The following is a 21080-nucleotide window of genomic DNA, read 5'->3' on the forward strand; positions in this document are numbered from 1 at the left end:
TTTTTTTTGCATCATTTCTTGTTAAGTTGTCTTTGAAAAAAAATCCAGCAAATTGGCTCAGGATCCAAAGCATCAAACATTGGGGGGAGTAATTATGAAACTGGGGGATTGGGGTCCTCCCCCAGGTAATTTTCTGCATTTTTGTGATTTTTTTGGCAACATTTTTGCCTTTATTTTTGCATCAATTTATTGATAAAATGTTGTTTTTTTTTTCTTTTATACTCAGGGGACCTGTCTTGTGTCTCTACCAAAATCTATGCCTATGCGTTGGTATTACTTTGACTTCAGTAAAAGATCTGATTACTTCCTCCACCACTACTTGTCTGTTTGCAAAATTTGACCAGAAAAAAAAATTACAAAATATTGTTTATCTTATCTATCCAGTGAGGTGAATTTGTGTCAAAATACAAGAAAGATTTATTTCTGCAGGTATGATTAAAGCTCCATAAAGCGTTAAAGTGCAGATCCAAAATAAGTGTCCATGTTGCAGAAAACAAAAAAACAACCGTGCATATTATTGAGAGACCTTGACTCCGCAGCAGAGAGCTGTTTACGGGATTCAGCCTGATGTGGGTTGTGTGTAAATGTGGGTAGCGTGTGTGTGTGTGTGTGTGTGTGTGTGTGTCGGGACGGGGTGGGGGGGTGTCCTGGCATGTGACGATGGAGGAGGAGGAGGAGGAGGAGAAGTGGGGGTGAAGCAAAGCAAAGCAAAGCAAAGCTAGGAACAACAAGGAGAGTCGGGAAGGGATTATCAATCCACTATGCTTATCTGCATGTGATATAGTAGCGAACAAAAGTATCCAACAGTTTTTTTTATTTTGCTGTGTAGCTCCGCGGTTTGTCAGCGACATGAAGGCCCGGATCAACCTAAGTTTATGTTAGCAGTCTGACGTGAGTTAGCTCCCGCTGCTAGCTAACTCCTGCTGGTGACTTCACACAACTTGTCAACAGCCGATCGATCCTGGATCCTGCTATCGCTCCGTGTTTCTTGAAGCCTTGTTTCTCGTAAAAAAAAATAATCTTCAGATCCAGCAGCACTATCGGAAGAGGTAAGCTAACTTGGCAAATCCTGCTAACGTTATTTAAAGGCACACACGGGAATGTGGGTCAGCCACGCTAACAGCTAGTAGTAGTCAGCATTCAAGGTTAGTGGCTAACTAGCTAAGTTAGCTAGTGGACTCCCTTCGACGGCCACTCATTTATACCTGTAATATCGTTTTCACTTGAAGCAAAAAAAGTTTGACGGTAGCCATGCTTATAAATTATCCGTCCTTTTATTTCTAAAGTGCTTGTATCCAGTTACAGTCCTGTCAGTGACTAATAATTCGCAGTAATGTTGGCAGAACCAGTGTGACAGGTTGTCTGCCGGACAAGTCTTAACAGTCCCAATCTATGCTGTTTTGTTCCCTGTACGTTATGTAAACAAACTTTAGACTTTGGCCCGCTTTGGGTCATCTTTTAATGACAATATTCACCAGGAAAACAGTGATAAAACTGTAATAAGTAGGCGCTGTGGATGTTTGTCAGTGCACTGCTACATACATGGACGGATTAATCCGCTAGGGGGCCGCGGGGCAAATATTTAACCCTCACCCTCAAAGCCCTCTCCCCCACCGCTGTCCGATCAACACTGCTCAGTGTGTACATAGTGCATGCACCCTGTCCCCTTAAAGCACCCACCAAGTACACTGTGCACCCTCCCATGGACCTGAGGCAAACAATAATACAGATGTCTTCCAGCTCCAATAGAGACAAGGTTTACTAAGATAGTGGAGAACAGGCTGAACTGTTTAGGATACACTGATGTCAGGCCAAAAGCTGTGAATGGCTTCAAACTCAGCAACAGATGTCATTCAAACATCGTCTCCAACCGTCATACACCAGGCGTTTTTCGACTACGTATAGCCTGATCTTAGATAATATTTTAAAATTGTGATTGAATATATGAAAGATACAGAAAAGGTTTCGTCCTCATAGAAATTAGAAAGAAAGAGTGGGGAGTAGCAGTCTGCTTAAAGGTGAAGTACGTATGATTTAGGAGGATTTGGTGGCGTCTAGCAGTGAATTGCATATTTCAACCTGCTAAAACTTCAGTGTTCGGGACGTATTAAACAGGGAGCCAAAATATCCACAGAGGTCTCTTCCAGATCAGGTGATAACAAAACCCCCCCCAGTGATTAACAGTGATTAAAGCAGTTTCATGTTACAAATCAGTGTAACTTCAATGCCGCTTGTTGCAGAGGGGCTGCTTATTACAGTGGCCAACACGAAAACGCAAATGGCCCAATCTGGAGCTAGTGTTTAGTATGTCCGTTATGGGCCACTGTAGAAACATGACAATGCAACATGGTGATCTCCATAAATAAGGACCCACACCATATGTAGATATAAACGTCTCATTCTGTTGTAATCAAAACACAACAAATTTTACTTTCAAGTGAGTGTACATAAAAGAAAACATACATATTATATTATTTTAAAATTCTGCCAATATATTCCTCCAGTTTACACACAGTGGACCTTTAACATCTCTCTCTCTCTGTGGGAATATTGCAAAATTAAAAAGCCAGACTGCTTTGTGTTGGTTTTTATGTGATCTTTGCATCAATACCTTGAAGTGCCTCGATCTGTCACTCATTAGATTTAGACATTCTTGACTGATACATTTTTTATTATTTGACTGTTTTTTCAATTCATTTTCAAGAAGATGTACTACATAATGATACGCATTGATATTTGAAATGACATATACAGTGACAGTTTATTTTCCGCATATCATCCCATTAGGTGTTGTCATAATTTCTTCATTGAGAATTGTGGTTTTCGGTAAAGGAGTAGGTTGTAAGATTTAAAGGGATTAAATTGCATCGATCTGTGACAATTGTAGATCGCCACCAACTGAAACTTGTACGAGTTAGAATTCCTTCAGAATTCGTTGTTTTTATTTGGAGCTGAATTTTCTGCAGGGGTCTCTTCCTCTTCAAAACAAATGGACCAGTTGATTAAAACTGGTAAAACCTCTGAATTATACAGTTTCACATTACAAATCAGTGTTTCTCGGACACTGGTCTGCGATGACCCTTTTTTTTCTGATCCAGATGTTCAGGAAGTTTTTACAGAAAGCCAAATTATCTGCAGATGTCTCGTCTTCTCCAAAACAAACACACCTGGTCATTTAAACTGGGAAAACCACTGAATTTGAGCAGTTTGACATTTAAGAAATCTGTGTTTTTCCAGCGCTGCTTGTCGCAGAGGTGCTGCTAACTGCAGTGGCTGACACGAAAACGCGATTAACCCTGTCTAGAGCCAGTGATTTGGTTTATCCGTTTTGGGATACTGCAGGAAAATGGCTGTGCAACATGGTAATCTCTGTGGACAAGGACCTGCTTCTTATGTATATATAAACAGATTATTTTTCAGTAATGAAAACACAACCATTCTTATTTTCGGGTGATTATACACTTAAGAAAACATACTTATATTATATTCAGTTTCTGGCAATATATCCCCCTAAATCCTACACACTGGACCTTTAAGGACTCTTAATGGTCTGAGGCCCCTGCTTGTCTGCTGCATTTGCCTAGAGAGTAATCCCAGCATGCCAACACGCTGTGTGTATATCATGTCGTAAGCCTATTACTATCAAGGACATTCCCGGACTGCTCAAACACAACCAGTAGTAATGGACTCACTCAGAAAAGGACACTAAATAAACACGCTGTCAAAGATTAGTGAATGCACAAATTTCAATTAAAAATGATAACCTTCGACCTAAAGCTAGGTAGCCACACTATAGATGTTTTTTTTATGTGTGTGCATACAAGAAAAGTGAATATTTAGAAAAGCATTTTGGCTCTGCGACGTGTTATGACAAGCTTAACGCTCAGTTTGGCCAGTGCGTGTCCGCTGGTGTTGGGCTGTTAACTGCTCACATGCTGGATCTAAAAGCAAGGTAGATGATATGTTGACATTTAAGGTCAGCTAATAATGTAGTGGTCATTCCTGTTTTGTATGCAATCCACATGCTTATATTGTCAATTTTAGTTTTGCTTATTTAAAACAAAGCACTCTGTTCTTCAATAGTGGAACTATGATGGCAACGTGACAGGAGGGGAGCCGCTGAGTCAGCTTCAACAGGAACCATGGAATGGTTTCAGCAAACTGCTCCAGAGCAGCACGACAGGGTGAACGGCCACTGCAAGCCCAAATCGCCCCAGGACACTGCTGACGTCAGGTGGACGCCACCCGAGGGAGAGTCTGGAGGTTCAGACAGCTGTGGGGGTACAAGTGTGTCAGAGCTGACAGACCTGCAAGAGTTAAAGGCCAGGGAAAGTGAGGATGAGGAGGACAAGGAAGACAAGGAAGACAAGGAGGACAAGGAGGACGGGGAGGTAGTTCCTCCTTCTAAAGGCCTGAAAGGGGACCAGAAGAAAAAAGAGAAAGAGAGTTCGGATCAGGCGGAGAACAATCACAGCAAGCAAAACAGCAGTGCAGCCACCAGCTACACAGGTAAGACATTTATTTAATCTCATTGCTGTTCCTGGAAAGTCAGTGGAAATGGTACGTGACATATGACGCATTCATATGGGGATGTGTTTACCGTGTTGATGACAAGAGACCATAGTCGTGTACACGACCTCCCGTGTCGTAAACACAAGCTCACGAGTTCCATTTGAACACAGCAATATTTTGATGACAGAGCCTTACTATTCATGCATGTCTTGATGCAGACTTGTCCCATACCTCGTCGCCCTCGCTATCAGAACAGCTGCGTCTCGGCCGAGAAGACAGCACAGGGTCTGGGATCAGCGTGGAGTGTAAGGTCTGCGGGGACAAGGCCTCGGGCTTCCACTATGGTGTACATGCCTGTGAAGGTTGCAAGGTAACACAGTATGTGTAAGACAGCAGATTAGCTGAGTAAGATTATAAAGTTTGATAACATTGAGTTTGTGCTTCCCATTTTGAGTCACTGAACCGGTTGTGTTGTTTCTCACTCAGGGCTTTTTCCGACGAACCGTGCGGATGAAACTGGAATATGATCGTTGTGAGCGGTCCTGCAGGATTCAGAAGAAGAATCGTAACAAGTGCCAATATTGTCGTTTCCAGAAGTGCCTGTCTTTGGGAATGTCCCATGATGGTGAGAGTGAAATTATTTTAATGAACTCCATTAATTAGGTCAAGTTATTTGAAATAATTCTATGGTTATTATTTTTACAAATGGAAATATAATTTCTTGAGAGGGCTTGATTATCAGAATTTTATTTAATCCAAAGTGAGTAAAAAAAAATCTGCTCATTTATTGCTGTAATTTTTCATTAAGAATATTACAAAGCGTGATACCAATAAATGTGCCAATTTTTTTTTATGCAAAAAAAAGAGGAATGTTAATGCAAAACCTTTAAGTTATACACATAAAGGAAATTTCAAAAAGTGAGAAGAGAAAAGAAAAGAAAGATAAAGGTGTGAAAATTGATTATTTCTGTTTGCACTGAGCTTAATTGGCATGAATAGTTTGGGTCCAAAAGATGGCAGTTAATGGACAGGACTGTATCTGCTCATTTCTTTCAATTTATTTATATTCTCCAAGTGATCTTCAAGCTCAGTGCATGTTATCTTGTGATGGATTCGCCCTGACAAAATCGTACACAGTTAAAATGAGTTTTTGCATCCTGTTATTGGTAAAACAAAAAACAATCGCCACTTAATATGTGTGCAATTAATGTGCAATTTCAAACATGCAGTTTATGTAAAATTATTAGTTTTATTTACAAAAGTGGGTATTTTGCCAACATGAAACCTGGTTCAAAAACTAAAGCAGGTAACAAAACCCAAGCAGTGTCCTGACAAGCAATTCACTCCTGAAAAATCCATTGAAAGTAAGACCTGTGTGTGTGTGTGTGTGTGCGCGTGTGTGTGTGTGTGTGTGTGTGTGTGTGTGTGTGTGTGTGTGTGTGTGTGTGTGTGTGTGTGCGCGTGTGTGTGTGTGTGTGCGTGCGTGCTCAGCGATCCGATATGGACGTATGCCTGAAGCGGAGAGGAAGAAGCTGGTGGCTGGCCTGCTTGCAGAGGAACTGAACCTCAGCAAACCGGGTGGCTCAGACCTGAAGACCTTGGCCAAACAAGTCAACACAGCCTACCTGAAGAACCTCAGTATGACCAAGAAGAGGGCCCGCACCATCCTGTCGGGTAAAACCAGCAGCACCTCGGTACGTTCTAGTCTTAGAACAGCTCAGTCCCTGTTTTACAGATATATAAATATATGGGTATATATGGAAATATTTAAGTAATATATGATCACCATCGTGTTGTAGGAAAATATTAGTACATCTAATGTCAGGGAACTGTGGCTCTGAGCTGCTGTGAACCTTAAGTGGGGTTGCTTGAAATACTATGTTAAGAAATGTAAACATACTACATTATTTGTGGTTTAAAGCCTAGTCCAAAAATATGTTTGATAACCACAAAGTACCTGTTGATATATAATCAATACTTGTGTTAAATTTAAGGGTGCTCTGATCCATCAGCCACCAATCGGCCAATATTAGTTCATTGTAGTTTGATAGTTTGTAGTCCTGTAACCTACAACATCATTTCTCCGAACACCACTGAAATGCAGAGGAAATGTTACAGACTGGTCGGAGAATGTGAGAGTATGCAATTGTCGGTTATATGTGGGGGGATGCTGACATGAAACTGTCGTTGGGCAAGTAATGAGTCAAGCTGCTTTTCATCAGATAAGATAGAGATAAAGAAAAAAAAAAATCTGATGTGAAGTAAGTTTGACTAAAATGACATAAAAACATTGTTTTGGCTAGAGTAGATCAATAAGATAAGACAAAAATACCCAGAGTTTTAGTCTACCAAAATTTGATAACGAAACAGGATAAGGTTGTATAAATATTGTCAAAACTAACAAGGACTAACAATTTGACTCAGGACTGCGCATGATAAAGACTAAATACAACATATAGCTGACAAAATTAGCACTAGTTGCTTAAGTATAGTTTATTGTTCTAACTTGCACATTTAGCTTTTATTCTAATTTTTATTTTACAAAATTATTATTTAACCCCTGAGAGCCTGGATCGACATCAGTTTTGTTGTGCTGCATTCAGACGCCTTTCACAACCATTCAAATCTCATGGGCCCAAGAATATTGGTTTGATTTCTGTTGAAAATTTGGGAAAGGGGCTATGAGAAACTTGGCAAGAAATGCCTGGTGAATTGCAAAAAAAAATGTAAAAAGTGACAAGAAAATGAGCTTTGGAGATATTATTAGGTATTATGGGAAAAAGTAGGAAAAATGTCCAGAAATCTATATTTATATTTCTTATAATTGTACATTTAAAAATATGTTACAGAAAAAAATACTTTATTTTATTTTATGTGAGCACTTTCTAAAGGTCATTTTCTTTTTTAAATTTTGTTGTAATTCTTTTCAGGTAATTTTCTTGTAACTTTTTACTAATTTCTTGCTAATTTTTGGTCCATTTCTTGTAAATTGCGTATTGTCTTCTTTCAGTATTTTGAAAGAAATCAAGTCAATTTGCTCTGGTTTTAAAGGGCTAATGTATACCGAAGGAAAGCTTTATTTGTTGATCTCTACTTTAAGTACTGGTTTAAGTTGTGTTGTGTAAGAGAGAGCGAAATATATTGCCACATGCTGCCTGCCGGTAAATTAACGGCTGGCGATTAATACTTTACTTTCTTGTAATTTCAATACTTGATATATTATGTTATTATGAATAGTCAAATAAATAATATTACACAATTAATAGAAGGCTTCCTGACCCCATGATTGGTATCAGTAGATACTGCTTCCAGCCATTGGTGATCGGTCCCAAAAATCCCGATCAGGCACCCTTACATTTATTCTAATCCTCAGTACATCACCCATCAAAAATGTAATTCTTGGTAAATATTCCAGATCTTTAAAGTTTCAGACGCTAATCTGTGAAAAACTGATTTTTGTCCTCCTCGTAGCCGTTTGTGATCTATGATATGGACACACTCTGGAAAGCAGAAAGTGGTTTGGTGTGGAGCCAGTTAGTTCCAGGTGCGCCCCTGACCAAAGAGATCGGGGTCCATGTGTTTTACCGCTGCCAATGCACCACGGTGGAGACTGTGCGAGAGCTCACCGAGTTTGCCAAGTGCATTCCAGGGTTTGTGGACCTCTACCTTAATGACCAGGTGAGTCACTGTCCACGCTGTGCGCTACACAGTGAGACGATCTGCATGTGGCTGTTTATTTTGGGCACTAAAGTTCAATTGTGTGTGTGCTCTCTGCAGGTGACTTTGCTGAAGTATGGTGTGCACGAGGCTATTTTTGCTATGCTTCCCTCTCTCATGAACAAAGATGGACTGTTGGTGGCCAATGGTAAAGGCTTTGTTACCAGGGAGTTCCTGCGCAGCTTAAGAAAGCCCTTCAGTGAAATCATGGAGCCCAAGTTTGAGTTTGCTGTCAAGTTTAATGCTCTGGAGCTGGATGACAGTGACCTGGCCCTGTTTGTTGCTGCCATTATTCTCTGTGGAGGTGAGACTGAACGGATTTCTAGTTAAGTATGAAGGATGTCTGATTTGTGTGTTGTTGATGTTCAGGGTATCTGCAGGTTTAGTATAAATATTTAGTATAGTCTCCTTAACAAACATGACCTTAGAAGTTCTTAAAAGACCCCCAATTTTATGTAGTAAAGAAAAACATATATTGTCTCAGAAATGTCAGCCAATAAATATTTAGTGTTTTATTGAAGGATGTTGGAAAGCACATTTTTGTGGTGTTTCTGAAAGCACCGTCAGACCTGTGGCAAACACTGCCACTGCCAGGATGCCGTGTGTCTCATAATGGTTAAACTTAAATGAATTAATAATTTTTAATTGATTAATAGATCCATCTTGTGCTGCATATGCTGGATCTAGGTTGCATTAATGCAACACATTATATCATTAGAATTTATGTTATATACTGCAAGTACTGAAAAATAATAACAATACTTCATTCTAAGTCATAAAATCTTAAGTCCTCCTCCGCACACATTTGAAAGTAGGTAAAAATACTCTGCTATCATCAGTATTTTGTTTAATGTGGTTTTCTCAAATAAAAAGTGAGAAAAGAGGATCTGAAAAGAAGATGGGCGCAGATCCACTCCTTCTCCCTCACTGAGAAATTCCACAGCTGCTTGCATCAGGTCTCACTGGCTATAGGAGACGAGCACCAGGTTGACCAGTGAAAGAGCAGTGTGCATCAAGACGGTTAGCATTAGCATCAGAAGAAACAGCCGAGAGACTCAGCCGTATGTGTTTGAGCCTCGGTTAGACCCAGACTCTGATGAGGAGTCTGTTGTGCATCGAAATCTATGGCTAGCAGATTAATCAGAATCGTAAGCATAGTTAGCATCTTTTATTTGTTTATGTTGTTTTGTTAGCTATTAATCTGCTACAATATATCTGTGTTTTATATTGAGGTTTAATCGTAGTTTTCAGAGATATGTGCGGCACACACCACAAAAACAGGGGCAACAGGTTCTACAGACGGCCCGACATCGACCAATAGGTGCCTGTCAGGCTTTGGTGTGACAGGATCGTCAGTGATACCAAATCTCGCTTGCCCGGTGTACTTTGAATCTCAGATTTTATGGAGGAGGCATCTCCCCCCTTCAGAAAAGGTATCCGATAACACCTCTCTAGTGACAAACTTTGCACAGAGGCAAGTCTGTCTAGTTAAGATCATTTTTGGGGGCTTAAAATGAAAATACACTTTGTTTTATCATCATTTATTTTATTTAAAGCCTCAGAAAACACATTGAGGGTGAACCCTCATTTTCAATGGTGCCGAGGTACATACAACAAACAATTATCAAAACAGCAAAATGCAAGGCTTTTACAATATAAAAAATAAATAAATAGACATATAAAAACAATGACAGTCACAATACACGAGATCACAAATTCAACCTTTGAATTCTCAGTGTTATCAATGAGGACAGCTTAAAATTGTGCTGAAGCATATTCCAAGTATGTGTTTTTAATGGATTGGATCTTAAAATTAAACTCGGTGAACCCTGCACAAACCCTATCTGCTTTCTCAGCGTAAATTGTAACTCATCAGAACATGTCCCCTCTTGTTCTCTCAGATCGTCCCGGGCTAATGAACGTGAAGCAGGTGGAGCAGAGTCAAGACAACATCCTCCAGGCCCTGGACCTCCACCTACAAGCAAACCACTCTGACTCAGTCTACCTCTTCCCCAAGCTGCTGCAGAAGATGGCCGACCTCCGTCAGCTAGTTACTGAGAACGTTCAGCTTGTCCAAAAGATCAAAAAGACTGAGTCGGAGACCTCGCTCCACCCTCTACTACAGGAGATCTACAAAGACATGTATTAGATTTCTCCAGCACAGACTGCGTTTAGCAATACTGTTACAGACTGAATTCACATTCATGATACTACACTGCATTCAGTACAAGCACTGTTCCATGTACGGGCGTGGATTTAAACGTGCAGATGAGGCAAAGTCACGTGGTAGGGCTAACACAATCAGAAAAGTCTTCTCAATGTCAGCATTACCCTCAGCACAGTTTTGTGTGTGTGTGAGTGAGTGAGTGAGTGTGCGCGCGAGAGAGAGAGAGCATCTGGAATCATTTGCTGCAAGTCCTAGTTTCCCACAATGGTCACTTAACAGAGTGAATGATTTGTTTTCTCACCGAGGCTGCTCCTGTTACATTCTAATAGCAAAGCTGACCCCCAGAGCAGCGTCTAGAGAGAGCTTCTCCTCACTCACCTCGGCTCTGTGTTTGTCTGCGAAGGGAAAGCATTTCACGTTCTTATACCAATGGCATAGTCGTCACAGAAAAGACAGTTCGTACTGTGCAAGAGCTTCTTTATGACACCAATGTCTTTGGTAGGGTGATTGTTCTCAGGCTTTGAGTAAAGCTAAAGATGCACAATTTGGTTTTTGTTTACATCGTCATCATCATCATCATCATCATCATCATCATCATTATTGACCGCTACTTTGCCATTTGGTTAACAGAACACAAACTGGGCTGGCTCCAGCAGTGTAGAGCTCTCTCAAAGCAGCTGTCTGTGCAATACCGTTTTCATTTTTCAATAAATGTGGAGATCCAACTTATAAAGGTTTTGTCTTAAAGCCATCTACCCAAGTGGTAACTAATGGACTATGCTGCACAGATTTTGTCTTTAAAGCTGACACTATGAACAGATGACCCGTTGAAGTACAAGGGACCGCATGTTTGGGTTTTTTTTCTTTGACATGCAAATGATCATGAATTTGCCATTTTAAGTTTTCTTTTTTCTTAGTTTATTCTTTGTAATTATGTTACTAATTATTTGTAATTGTTGATCATATTTGTAAGGGCAAAACATGAATTATCATCTTGTTTTATGTATTAAGTATATGTGTTCTTTCATATTACATGCCTGCCTGTTTAGTTTAGGTTGTACCAAATATATCGTCAAGCATACCAACAAATGTTTCCTTGATGAGGAATTTGGATTTCACGCCTTAGCAGGATTTAAACCAGCACACTGATGTCATTATTGGGAAAAATTGATGATTAGAAATCCAGCATCTGGTCTCACAAGTCGTTTCTGTAATCACCCGAGATTTAACCACAGTCCCAGATTACCACCCTTTTTTTGTGTATAGTCTGATTTGTCATGTTTGGAGAGTCACAAAAGTGTAAAGGCCTTACAAAACTGTAGCCAGTTTTCGTACGTTTTCCAACTGTTTTTCTTCCCTTCATATTCTGCAGGACTTCTTTTTTCACTGTACTCTGAATGGACTTCAGTTTGTCAGCACTGGTGCACACTGTCCACCTTCAGAAATCTCCTCTTGTGCTCTTAATCTGTCTTGATCCCTATCTACCTCTAATGTATGATCTGTGACATTATTCCACTGTCTCATCTTATCTCTGACATTTTTTTTTTTTTTTTTGCCTTAATCCTGCTATTGGTACACGTCGTTGCAAATTATTTGATATCCTTGGCTGATGTGCCAACATAGCAAAGGGTGTGGATGGATAAAACGAGAAGGTACACCAAAAAAGTTGATGTAAGCTACCTCTATGCCTGTGTAAGTGATGGATTGATGCATTTGTTCACAGAAACGTGAAGACTTGAAATAATTTCATCCTTATAGCCACATGTAACCTATCTGCAGATTTAGTTTAGTTATATCTCACTTATAAACTTTATTAGTAATATTAAAACTGATTTTCTCAGTTTGTTTTTAAATATTAAGACTGATTATACACAGATTAGCCAAACATTAAAACCACTGGCAGTTTATATAAATAACACTGATTATTTTATTAGGATTTAATGTTCTGCTAATAAACCTTTGGTCCTGGCATTCATGTGGATGCCACTTTACACGCTCCACCCACCCAAACTTGGGATACCTGATAATTTCAGCATGTCGTCAGTATCGGCTGATATTGGCTTTATAATGAAATATCAGCATCAGTTAACGTGTTTATTTCTGTCTAAATGACAAACTATTAGTAAAGTAAAAAAATTATGTATTTTTTCTTATTTTGCACAATGATTTAATATTACATACATTGAAAAGCATTGTGTTTTATGTCTCCATCTGCAGGTGGACAATCACTATGAGAGTCTGCATAATATGATGTTACAGAAGATACTTCATAATCACTAAAATTAGGTATATTGAGAAATGTACTGGTTATCTGCAAAATAATTTGTTTTATATTGGATATTAGAAAATCCAATATCTTGCATCCCTAACCCAAACACTGTTGCAGAAGTACATCCTATCATGGCAATGACACTCCCTGCTGCCAGTGCAACATGCCGCACCGTAAAAACTGCTCAGGAATGACCTGAGGACTGGACAAAGACCCCTAGGCGTCCACCTGGCCTCCAAATTCCCCAGATTCCAATCTGATTGAGCATGCGGAGGACATACCAGTACCCCACCTCACACTCGACAGCACTCAAAGGAGTCAGCACCCCCGTGCCAGACACCACAGGACACCCTCCAGAGGTCCTGTGTCCATGCCTCGACAGCCCAGAGCCAAGTCTGATCCAAGGAGGTCCCACTGTGGATCTCTGGGGTACCAGCACGTCCCAAGAATGCCTGATCAGTTTGGGATCTGGGGAGTTTGAAGGCCAGGTGGACACTTTGTCATGTTTTTCACGATGCGTCGTTGCCATGACGGAGTACTCGGTCTGAAACATGTTAGGGTGGGTGAAGTGGGTCAGGCGGCATCCTCATGACTACCAAAGGTTTCGCAACTGAACATTGTGTTATTACGAAATGATCAATGGTATTCACTTTACCAGCCAGTGGTTTAAATGTTTTGGTTGATTGGTGTATGTCTAATACACTTGCTTGCAGTTTATCTTTTTTTTTCTTTTCTAACACAACCAATTTAACTTTTTTTTTATTTATTGCACACAAATTCAGTTACAGAAATACAAAAACATACATAGACAACTCAAAAATAAAACAAAATAAGGACACAGAAACAAACAAAACAATAATACATTTACATCTTATAATGCCAGAGTTTTTGTTATATGCATCCAACTATGATAATTTAAGAAACACAAAATGTACAAAACAAGTCAGATATAAAACAAGAGCACAAAAATACATGAGAGCTGATTGTAAGAATTATGACATTCTACAATTCATTACATAAACCATAAGAAATCTGAAAATAAAAAATAAGAGTGGACATAGACTGAAACAAAAGCATGCAAACACGCAGACAAAAACAATTCATATCACCAAATATTTTTTTTTAATATTTGAAAAATGTATTTCTTCTTTGTTGTTCATAAAAGCAAGAGAGAAAAGCACTGATTTAAATCAATCAAGAAAAGATGGAAATCAGAATAACTTTCTTGATTCGGGGGCGGGTTGTTGTTCATTGAAGTAACTCTGGTGACAGCATAGAATATTTTAGTAAGTAAGTACCAAAACAGGTATATAAAAAAAGTAATGTAAAAATAGAAATACGGTAATAGTAAACAATAAGCACAGTATGTAGATATTTAAAGAAATAAAGTATGTATAGTAATACGCTGAGTATGCAAGTGTGTAAAAATATAAATTTAAGAAATATAGTAATAGACAATTAGCACTAGTATGTGAACATTTAAATTATAATATGGTTAATGTGCTGAGTGTGTAAAATATAATTTTGCCCAATGCTACAATACAATGTCTGTATATATATAGATCTATAGATAGATAGATAGATAGACAGATAGATAGATAGATAGATATAGATTCTAAAAATTATGCTTATAGATGAGGAATTTCCTCATTAAAATAAAGAAATTAACAACATGGTTCAAGGACTTATTACTCATATCTTCATAGCAACAGATTATATCTTTAAAGCTAAAATGATGAGTGACATTAGAGTTATTGCAAACGCGACACTGAAAAATCATTGTTATTTTACACTGAAAGAACAAGTGGATTTAAATTTAATCAGCATGCCAACAGCGAGAACAAGAGTTATCAAAATCCACATATCTGTAAATCAAATTTTGGGAGAGTTGAGAAAAAATTTCGGACGTAATCTGGACGTAGTCACGTAACGTACGGACGTTAGCGTCACGTTTCTATTGGTTCTTCGCAGTTGATTGGTGAAAACAACCAGCTGTCTTCTATTTAGACAGTGAGATGGAGGCTGTTCGGCGGCTTGCTCAAAACACACGGAGGATGGACTCGGCCCGCAGTGGAGGTATCTGTAGGTAAGCGGCGGAAAGTTTTACTTTCACGTTATCAAAGTAAACACAATGTCGGACAGTGATGAGGAGTGACGTTACTAACTCGCCCGTTAGTGCCAACGACAATGGTGGACGAAAGAGTGACTGACGATTGACAAAGTAGTTTTGTTGTGAATAAAATAAGGCAGATCGCTTTTTAGTGGGTATTTGGGAGTGTTAGCGTGGAAATAAACGTTATCTGAGACTGTTGTTTAGCTTTAACGTTAGCTTCAATCAGTTACTGTGACTGGAGTAACTTGTGTTTCTCGTGTTTAGCCATCGCATTACACGTTAAACTTTCATGTCATAACAATGCTGAACAAAACGTTTGCTAGCTCTTGACTAACTTTGTGCTACAGATGAAACTTTATTTCCGACAACACGTAAACACAAATGGTTGCTGTTTGGGACACCAGACTGCACTGAAGAAAAAACAACAATCACTTTTCGGCTAACCATACCAGTTACTTTTAAAGATAGCTTTTGCGAGATGTTATTGCCAGCTTTGTCATTGCATTTGTTATAAACGTTATAAAATGTACATTTGGCTCTTTTTGTGGGGCAACAGTTGACTTAACCCTTTGAAACCGGAGCAAGTTGGTCTGATTTCTTTCAAGGCAATGAGGAGCTTAACAACACATGGCACAAAAACATAACAAAAAAATAAGTAAAAAGAAAATAAATGAAATATTAAGGACACACAAAAAAGAAAAAGAACAATAAAAAGTGAAGATATTTGAAACAATATTTGCATATTTTTTTCTGTAACATAATAAAAAAATATATATATAATGATTATACATATAGTTTCTGGATATTTGCCCTAGTTTTTGATAATTCTCTAATAATTCTCTCCCTTTTTTTTCAATTTTGAGGTCATTTTCTTGGTCACCTCTTAATATTTTTTTTGCATTATGTGGGACATTTCTTGCCAAGTTCGTCATTGCCTTTTCCCACCGTATTTTCTGAAAGTAATAAAACCAATTTGGTTTAAAAGGGATAAGTAGCTTGTGAGAGGCATCTGAACGCAGCACAAGAAAACTAATGTCGAGCCAGGGTTGTAAAGGGTTGTCTTCTACTGTTTTTAAACAGTCGGGGTGTTGGTTAAAGACTGTTGCAGCTTACCACAACCTAAACCTGACCCAAACTCTCCAGGGACTGTGCTTTATTTATCTGAGGAGGGGCGCTGGCCGGGATGATTTTATTTCTTCCATCTTGTCCCTCCTGAAACTATAATTGTCTTTCCTAATCAATCACCCTCCCTCCACCATAAATAACTTTTTAAAAAATTTTATTCACTAATTTCTTAAGCAAAATTCAAATCCTACTTTTGTTTTTTTTACAGTTCCTGGCTCTGATAAATAGTGTGATTTTGAAGACTTTTAAAGAAAACATGCCTTTCAAATCCATTAGCGAGATTTAGGGTTCAGGGGTTATTTTAAAATAAATTAAAAATACTACCGTTTAAAGTTGTACGTCCCCTGTCTAAACAAGATTAAAAAAAAAACAAGTCCCTCCCCAGTGCTTATTTTATTTTTATCTTTTTTAAAATGCCTTACCTGTTTTTAAACAAGCGAGGCACTTGCATCAACAGGTGGAAAATACTATTTAATAGGGGAACACATTTCAACACGTGTACAAGTTTTTGTTCCCCAAAGTCTTTGCTAGTTACACAAACCATGGTCATATTAAAGGATTTTTCCATTTGTTTACATACTTATTTTTTATGTAGTCCTGGCATAACTTGTGCGGCTGCTTCTACAGTTTTGTTATGACTGACCTGAGACTTGAGGCTTGACTTGGACTGCTCTGTGACTTGACTGATCTGGGACTTCAAAGTAAAGTCCAGAAGAAATGAAAGTGAGGCAAGCCTTGCGTTGCCAGAAACTTTTTGAATATTAGTAGATTTAGAAATTTATTTTTAAAAAAGCAAGGGGAAAAGGGTAGGGAAAACCTATTTACAATTATTATAATTAAAATTTCACTATTATGCTCCAAAATTCTTATAATTTTAAGCTTTTTAATTTTAATTTTTGGTTCTGTCTTTCTTTAAGGAAATTTCCTTTTACTTTTTACTCATTTCTTTCTCATTTTTGGGTCATTTCTTCTTCCGTTGCTCATTGCTCTCTTGCCATGTTTTTGAAAGGTGTCGAGCCAATTTTTCCAGATTTCAAAGGGGTAGTTATTGTACTTATACACTGATTGGACCTGGCCTCAACTATGTTAAAAGATGCAGTTTCTGATGCTACATGTTAGAAATTCACTCCCCTCCTCTTTCATTACAGGCATTTCTTAAATGGATCTTGCAGATTTGGTTCAAGGTGTATTTATAGACATGAATGGCCAGATATCCTGCCTTCGCAAATATGTCGGTACTATCAGAAAGGTGGATGTTGGTATGGTGACCACTGCAGGTAAGCTTTTATTTGCCCCCCTCAGCTGTATATAATGAAATAAAAGAGAATGACGTGCACGGTGGTCTGTAGCTCATTCAATATTTCCACCAACAGGTATATCCATATAAGTCAACCTGAGGTTGATGCAGCTATTGCAGGCAGAAGAGGGTCGGTGCCAACCGTTTCCTCCTCCGCTGTGGCTTACACTCCACCTGACAGAAGAGGGTCGGAGCCTGCTCTTCTGCACGCAGAGGTGACGTCCAGGCAGGAATGCAGCAGGTCACGGCTGGTGGTTAATGTCTTAAACCCTCAACACAACGTTGGACACTCTGCAGCAGATATAGTTGAGGAACCGTCACAAGGTATTGGATGTTTTTATGGGTGACACTGACTTTGGTCTGCATTTTCCGTAGCTAACCCACTTCTACTTCACAGATACTGACACTCCTCTCACTGCCTCCTGGGAATCGTTCCAGAGCTCAGAGGTTGCCCAAGCAGGTGCATGTGATGGAAGAAATGAGCAGGTTTGCCTTGTTTTTTTATTTTTATTTATTTATTTTTTTGGGCGGGGGGTGGGGCCCGCTTAAGAGACAGAGACAGACAGAGAGAGATGCAGCAAAGGGCCGAGGCCAGAATCAAACTCGCGGCCGCTGTGGCGAGGACACAGCATCTGTACGTAGGGCGCCCGCTCTACCGACTGAGCTACTGGGCGCACCGCTTTATTTTAAGTTTGATCTTTCCACTGGACATATTGGTGAATCGAGCCAAGTCGAAACCAAGGCCCAGTTGTTCAAAAAAATTGAATCTGGATCAAAAATTATCTGGATTTGGAAATCCAGTGTTTTGTTTTTTAGGATCAGCTAATCCATCTTACTTTTGCACAAGTTTTTAAAGCAATATCAGATTGGATCATTGGATTATTTTATTTCTTTTGAACAATCCATTTCAAAGATCTGATCCAACCCGGCAGCTGAAATCTGATTAGATTACTTTTGAACAGCTGGACCCAGGAGGCTTCTACTGACTACAAATTCCTGTGTCCAGGAGACGTCGTCCAATGAGACGACAGAGAATGGCGCAGCTGCTGCGGCCTCCAGTACCCTGGGGAATATTGAGGAAACGGAGGCCTTCCTCCAGAGTAAAAATGTGACCTGTGGCATCTGCATGGACAAGGTGTATGAAAAGACAGATCCAAAAAAACATGTTTTTGGAATCTTGCCAAACTGCAGTCACTCCTTCTGTTTACAATGCATCATGACCTGGAGGAAAACAAAAGACCTCGGGCCGGATGTGGTAAAGTAGGTTTCCATAGTATTTGAATATTTTATTGCATCTGGCGATATGTATAAAGGATGTGACTTGACATCAGTGTTTAATGATTATTCCTCAGGAGCTGCCCTCAGTGCAGAGTGAGGTCTGCCTTTTATGTGCCTAACAAACACTGGGTCGAAGGACCAGCCAAGGAACGCCTGATTGCTGCCTTTAAAGAGAAATTCAGGTATTGTGTCAGATTCAGTTTTGACAGAAACACTAATCACTTCAGCCGGGCTTCAGGTCTAACACAACTGATGACCTTTGTAACTTTGACAATTCTACACCAGTGCAGTTTGAATGATTTTTGTCCGACCAGGCAAGTTGAAACACTGTCTGTTTTGTATACCAGAGGGGCTACATAACAATTACATACAAAATGGGAGTGAGCCTTTCCTTCTTTCTTCATGCAGTGTTGCAATAAGTATTATTTAAAGTTAAATGAATAGTATCTTGAAATCTGAAGTCTGTGCCGAATTCTCGTAATTGTTTTTGAAAAATGACCACATGCAACTGAAACCGAACCTCCTGTTCCTTTCTCGTCTCATGATTCTAGTAAGAAAAGATGCAGGTACTACATGCGATTCAGATGCTGCCCCTTCAAAACGGAGTGTCTTTATCGGCATGACAAACCTGAGCGTCGTGGGTCATTTCCGGTAAATATAACCCTGATATATACGCTGGTTAGTTCTCACCACAATAGGCATGCTTGAGATATAATGTCTTCACATTCCCGAATGTGTTTCTTTCTTCGACAGTATTCTACAGAAGATGAAGAAGAGTATGATGGTGTAGATCTGGTCAATCTTTTCATAGCCATGGCCCTTCTTGGTTATGAAGACGACGACGATGACGACGACGATGGTTATGATGAGTCGGGCTTTCCTTTTTACCTGTCTACGGAGTATGGTTTCTGAGCTTTTTGCTGCTTTTGGTCAGTGCTTGAAACCACTGAATGGGGGTCCTAATTGTAAAAGTGGCCCCTTGAAGAACACGTGGTTGTGTTGCGACTCTTCTGTCAGTATTGAAACTTCCTCTTGAGTCGCCATGAATCAAGATCAAGAAGGATGTCCACCATGCACCATGGAGCACCCAGTTTGTTGTTGTTGCTTTTTTAATTACAGACTACAGCAGGTGATTTTACTGATGAGCTCTCCTTCAACCAGAGGAACTAACCTGTGAAATCACCTGCTGCTGTTTGGATATGAGGACGTGTACGCTTGGCTCTCTGTGGTACATGGTCTGTTGGCCTTTTTTGATGTAAGCATCCCAGATGTGATGCATCTTTGATCTCTGTCTTACTGATGTCGTGATTGCCTATTTTGGATTTCTTTCACTTCTGTGGCCAAAGTGCTTCAAACATGTTGCAGATTGTTAATTTACTCTTTATCTCTGACTAAGTAGGAGTGTTCAGTTCTGACTTCTCTCCTAGCGATTTGTACCATTTTGATATTTTAAAGATTTGTGTGGATGGTAGTTTTAATTGTCTATAGATAAAAAGTATGCTGTACCTCTTTTTGCTAATGTCCACTACTGATGATACTTGCCTCAAGTGATAGAAACCATTTTCCTAGTTTTTGCCAGAACATGAAATGTTAAGATTTTATTCCTTTTTTAAGCAAGTTGTACTTGTACACAGAAAATAAAACATAGCTTCACACTTTGTCTCACTGAAAAGGTGTGGCGTGCTTCTCATTGTCATGTTTTTGCAGTTACAAGGGACTGTTTGTTATTTATGAGAGGGGAGGGGGGTGGTGCAAAATGGGGGAGGATCCTCAGGCATTGTTAAAGCACAGAGGAGGGACTTTTGTTTTCTGATTTAGCCTGGTGGGAGGGACATTCAACGTTACCCTTTGAAACCTGAGAAAATTGGTTTGATTTCTTTCAAAAACATGGTGAGAAGGCAGCAAACAACTTATCAAGACATGGCTTGAAATTAGCAACAAATTAGTAAAAGACATTTATAAAAATGACATTAACTAAACACAAACATTAGCTAAACATTTATAGAAAATAAAGGTAAAAGCAATTAATGCAATGACCTAAAAGTGCAACATTTTTTTCTCTTGCATAATTTGAAATTTAAAATTATAACCACAAATATAGTTTTTGAGACATTTTTCCCTATTTTTTGGATAATTTTCTAATTCCCTCTTTTGAGAAACTAAATTGTAGGTAATTTTCTTGTTACAAATTTCTTGCAATTTGTTGGACTTTTTTTACCCCCATGTTTTCAAAATAAATCAAACCAGTTTTCTCAGATTTCAAAGGGTAATAAAGCTTGTAAAAGACATCTGAACAAGAAAACACAAGAAAACTGATGTTGATCCAGGTTTCAAAGGGCTTTATTGTTTTATTTTGTATTTATTTTAAATACCCCCAGGAAACCAAAACACGGAGGAGGGGTTTTAATGGCATGCTCTCCACAAACCACGCTATTTATCATAACCAGAACATGTAAAATATGGTATTTTCAGTGGAGGAAGGTTCATGCATTTCCCCCCAGTCACAAGAAAAAATATTTATAGCTCCAGGGAGGGTCATTAAATTATTATTATAATTTAAAACTAAATTGGTAAGCTCATATATTAGAGAGGGTAGGAGCTA

General features: G+C 39.0%; 2 protein-coding genes across 2 annotated transcripts; both read left to right on the forward strand.

The window, feature by feature from the left end:
• Positions 1-673: 673 nt before the first annotated feature.
• ppardb (peroxisome proliferator-activated receptor delta b) lies at positions 674-12236 on the forward strand. The gene is made up of 8 exons (XM_042491159.2): positions 674-1049; positions 4084-4509; positions 4731-4882; positions 4999-5137; positions 6004-6206; positions 7984-8190; positions 8290-8533; positions 10131-12236. Exons 2-8 carry the CDS (start codon positions 4143-4145, stop codon positions 10376-10378), a joined length of 1560 nt encoding a protein of 519 aa, XP_042347093.1. The 5' UTR covers positions 674-1049; positions 4084-4142; the 3' UTR covers positions 10379-12236.
• A 2360-nt stretch (positions 12237-14596) lies between these two features.
• mkrn4 (makorin, ring finger protein, 4) lies at positions 14597-20150 on the forward strand. The gene is made up of 8 exons (XM_042491980.2): positions 14597-14751; positions 17052-17180; positions 17277-17524; positions 17598-17686; positions 18207-18460; positions 18553-18660; positions 19030-19129; positions 19232-20150. Exons 1-8 carry the CDS (start codon positions 14681-14683, stop codon positions 19388-19390), a joined length of 1158 nt encoding a protein of 385 aa, XP_042347914.2. The 5' UTR covers positions 14597-14680; the 3' UTR covers positions 19391-20150.
• The last annotated feature ends 930 nt before the right edge of the window (positions 20151-21080 follow it).

Source organism: Plectropomus leopardus, chromosome 9, assembly GCF_026936395.1.
Source record: "Plectropomus leopardus strain MGB_pleo_1.0 chromosome 9, ASM2693639v1, whole genome shotgun sequence".
Taxonomy (NCBI): Eukaryota; Metazoa; Chordata; class Actinopteri; order Perciformes; family Serranidae; genus Plectropomus; species Plectropomus leopardus.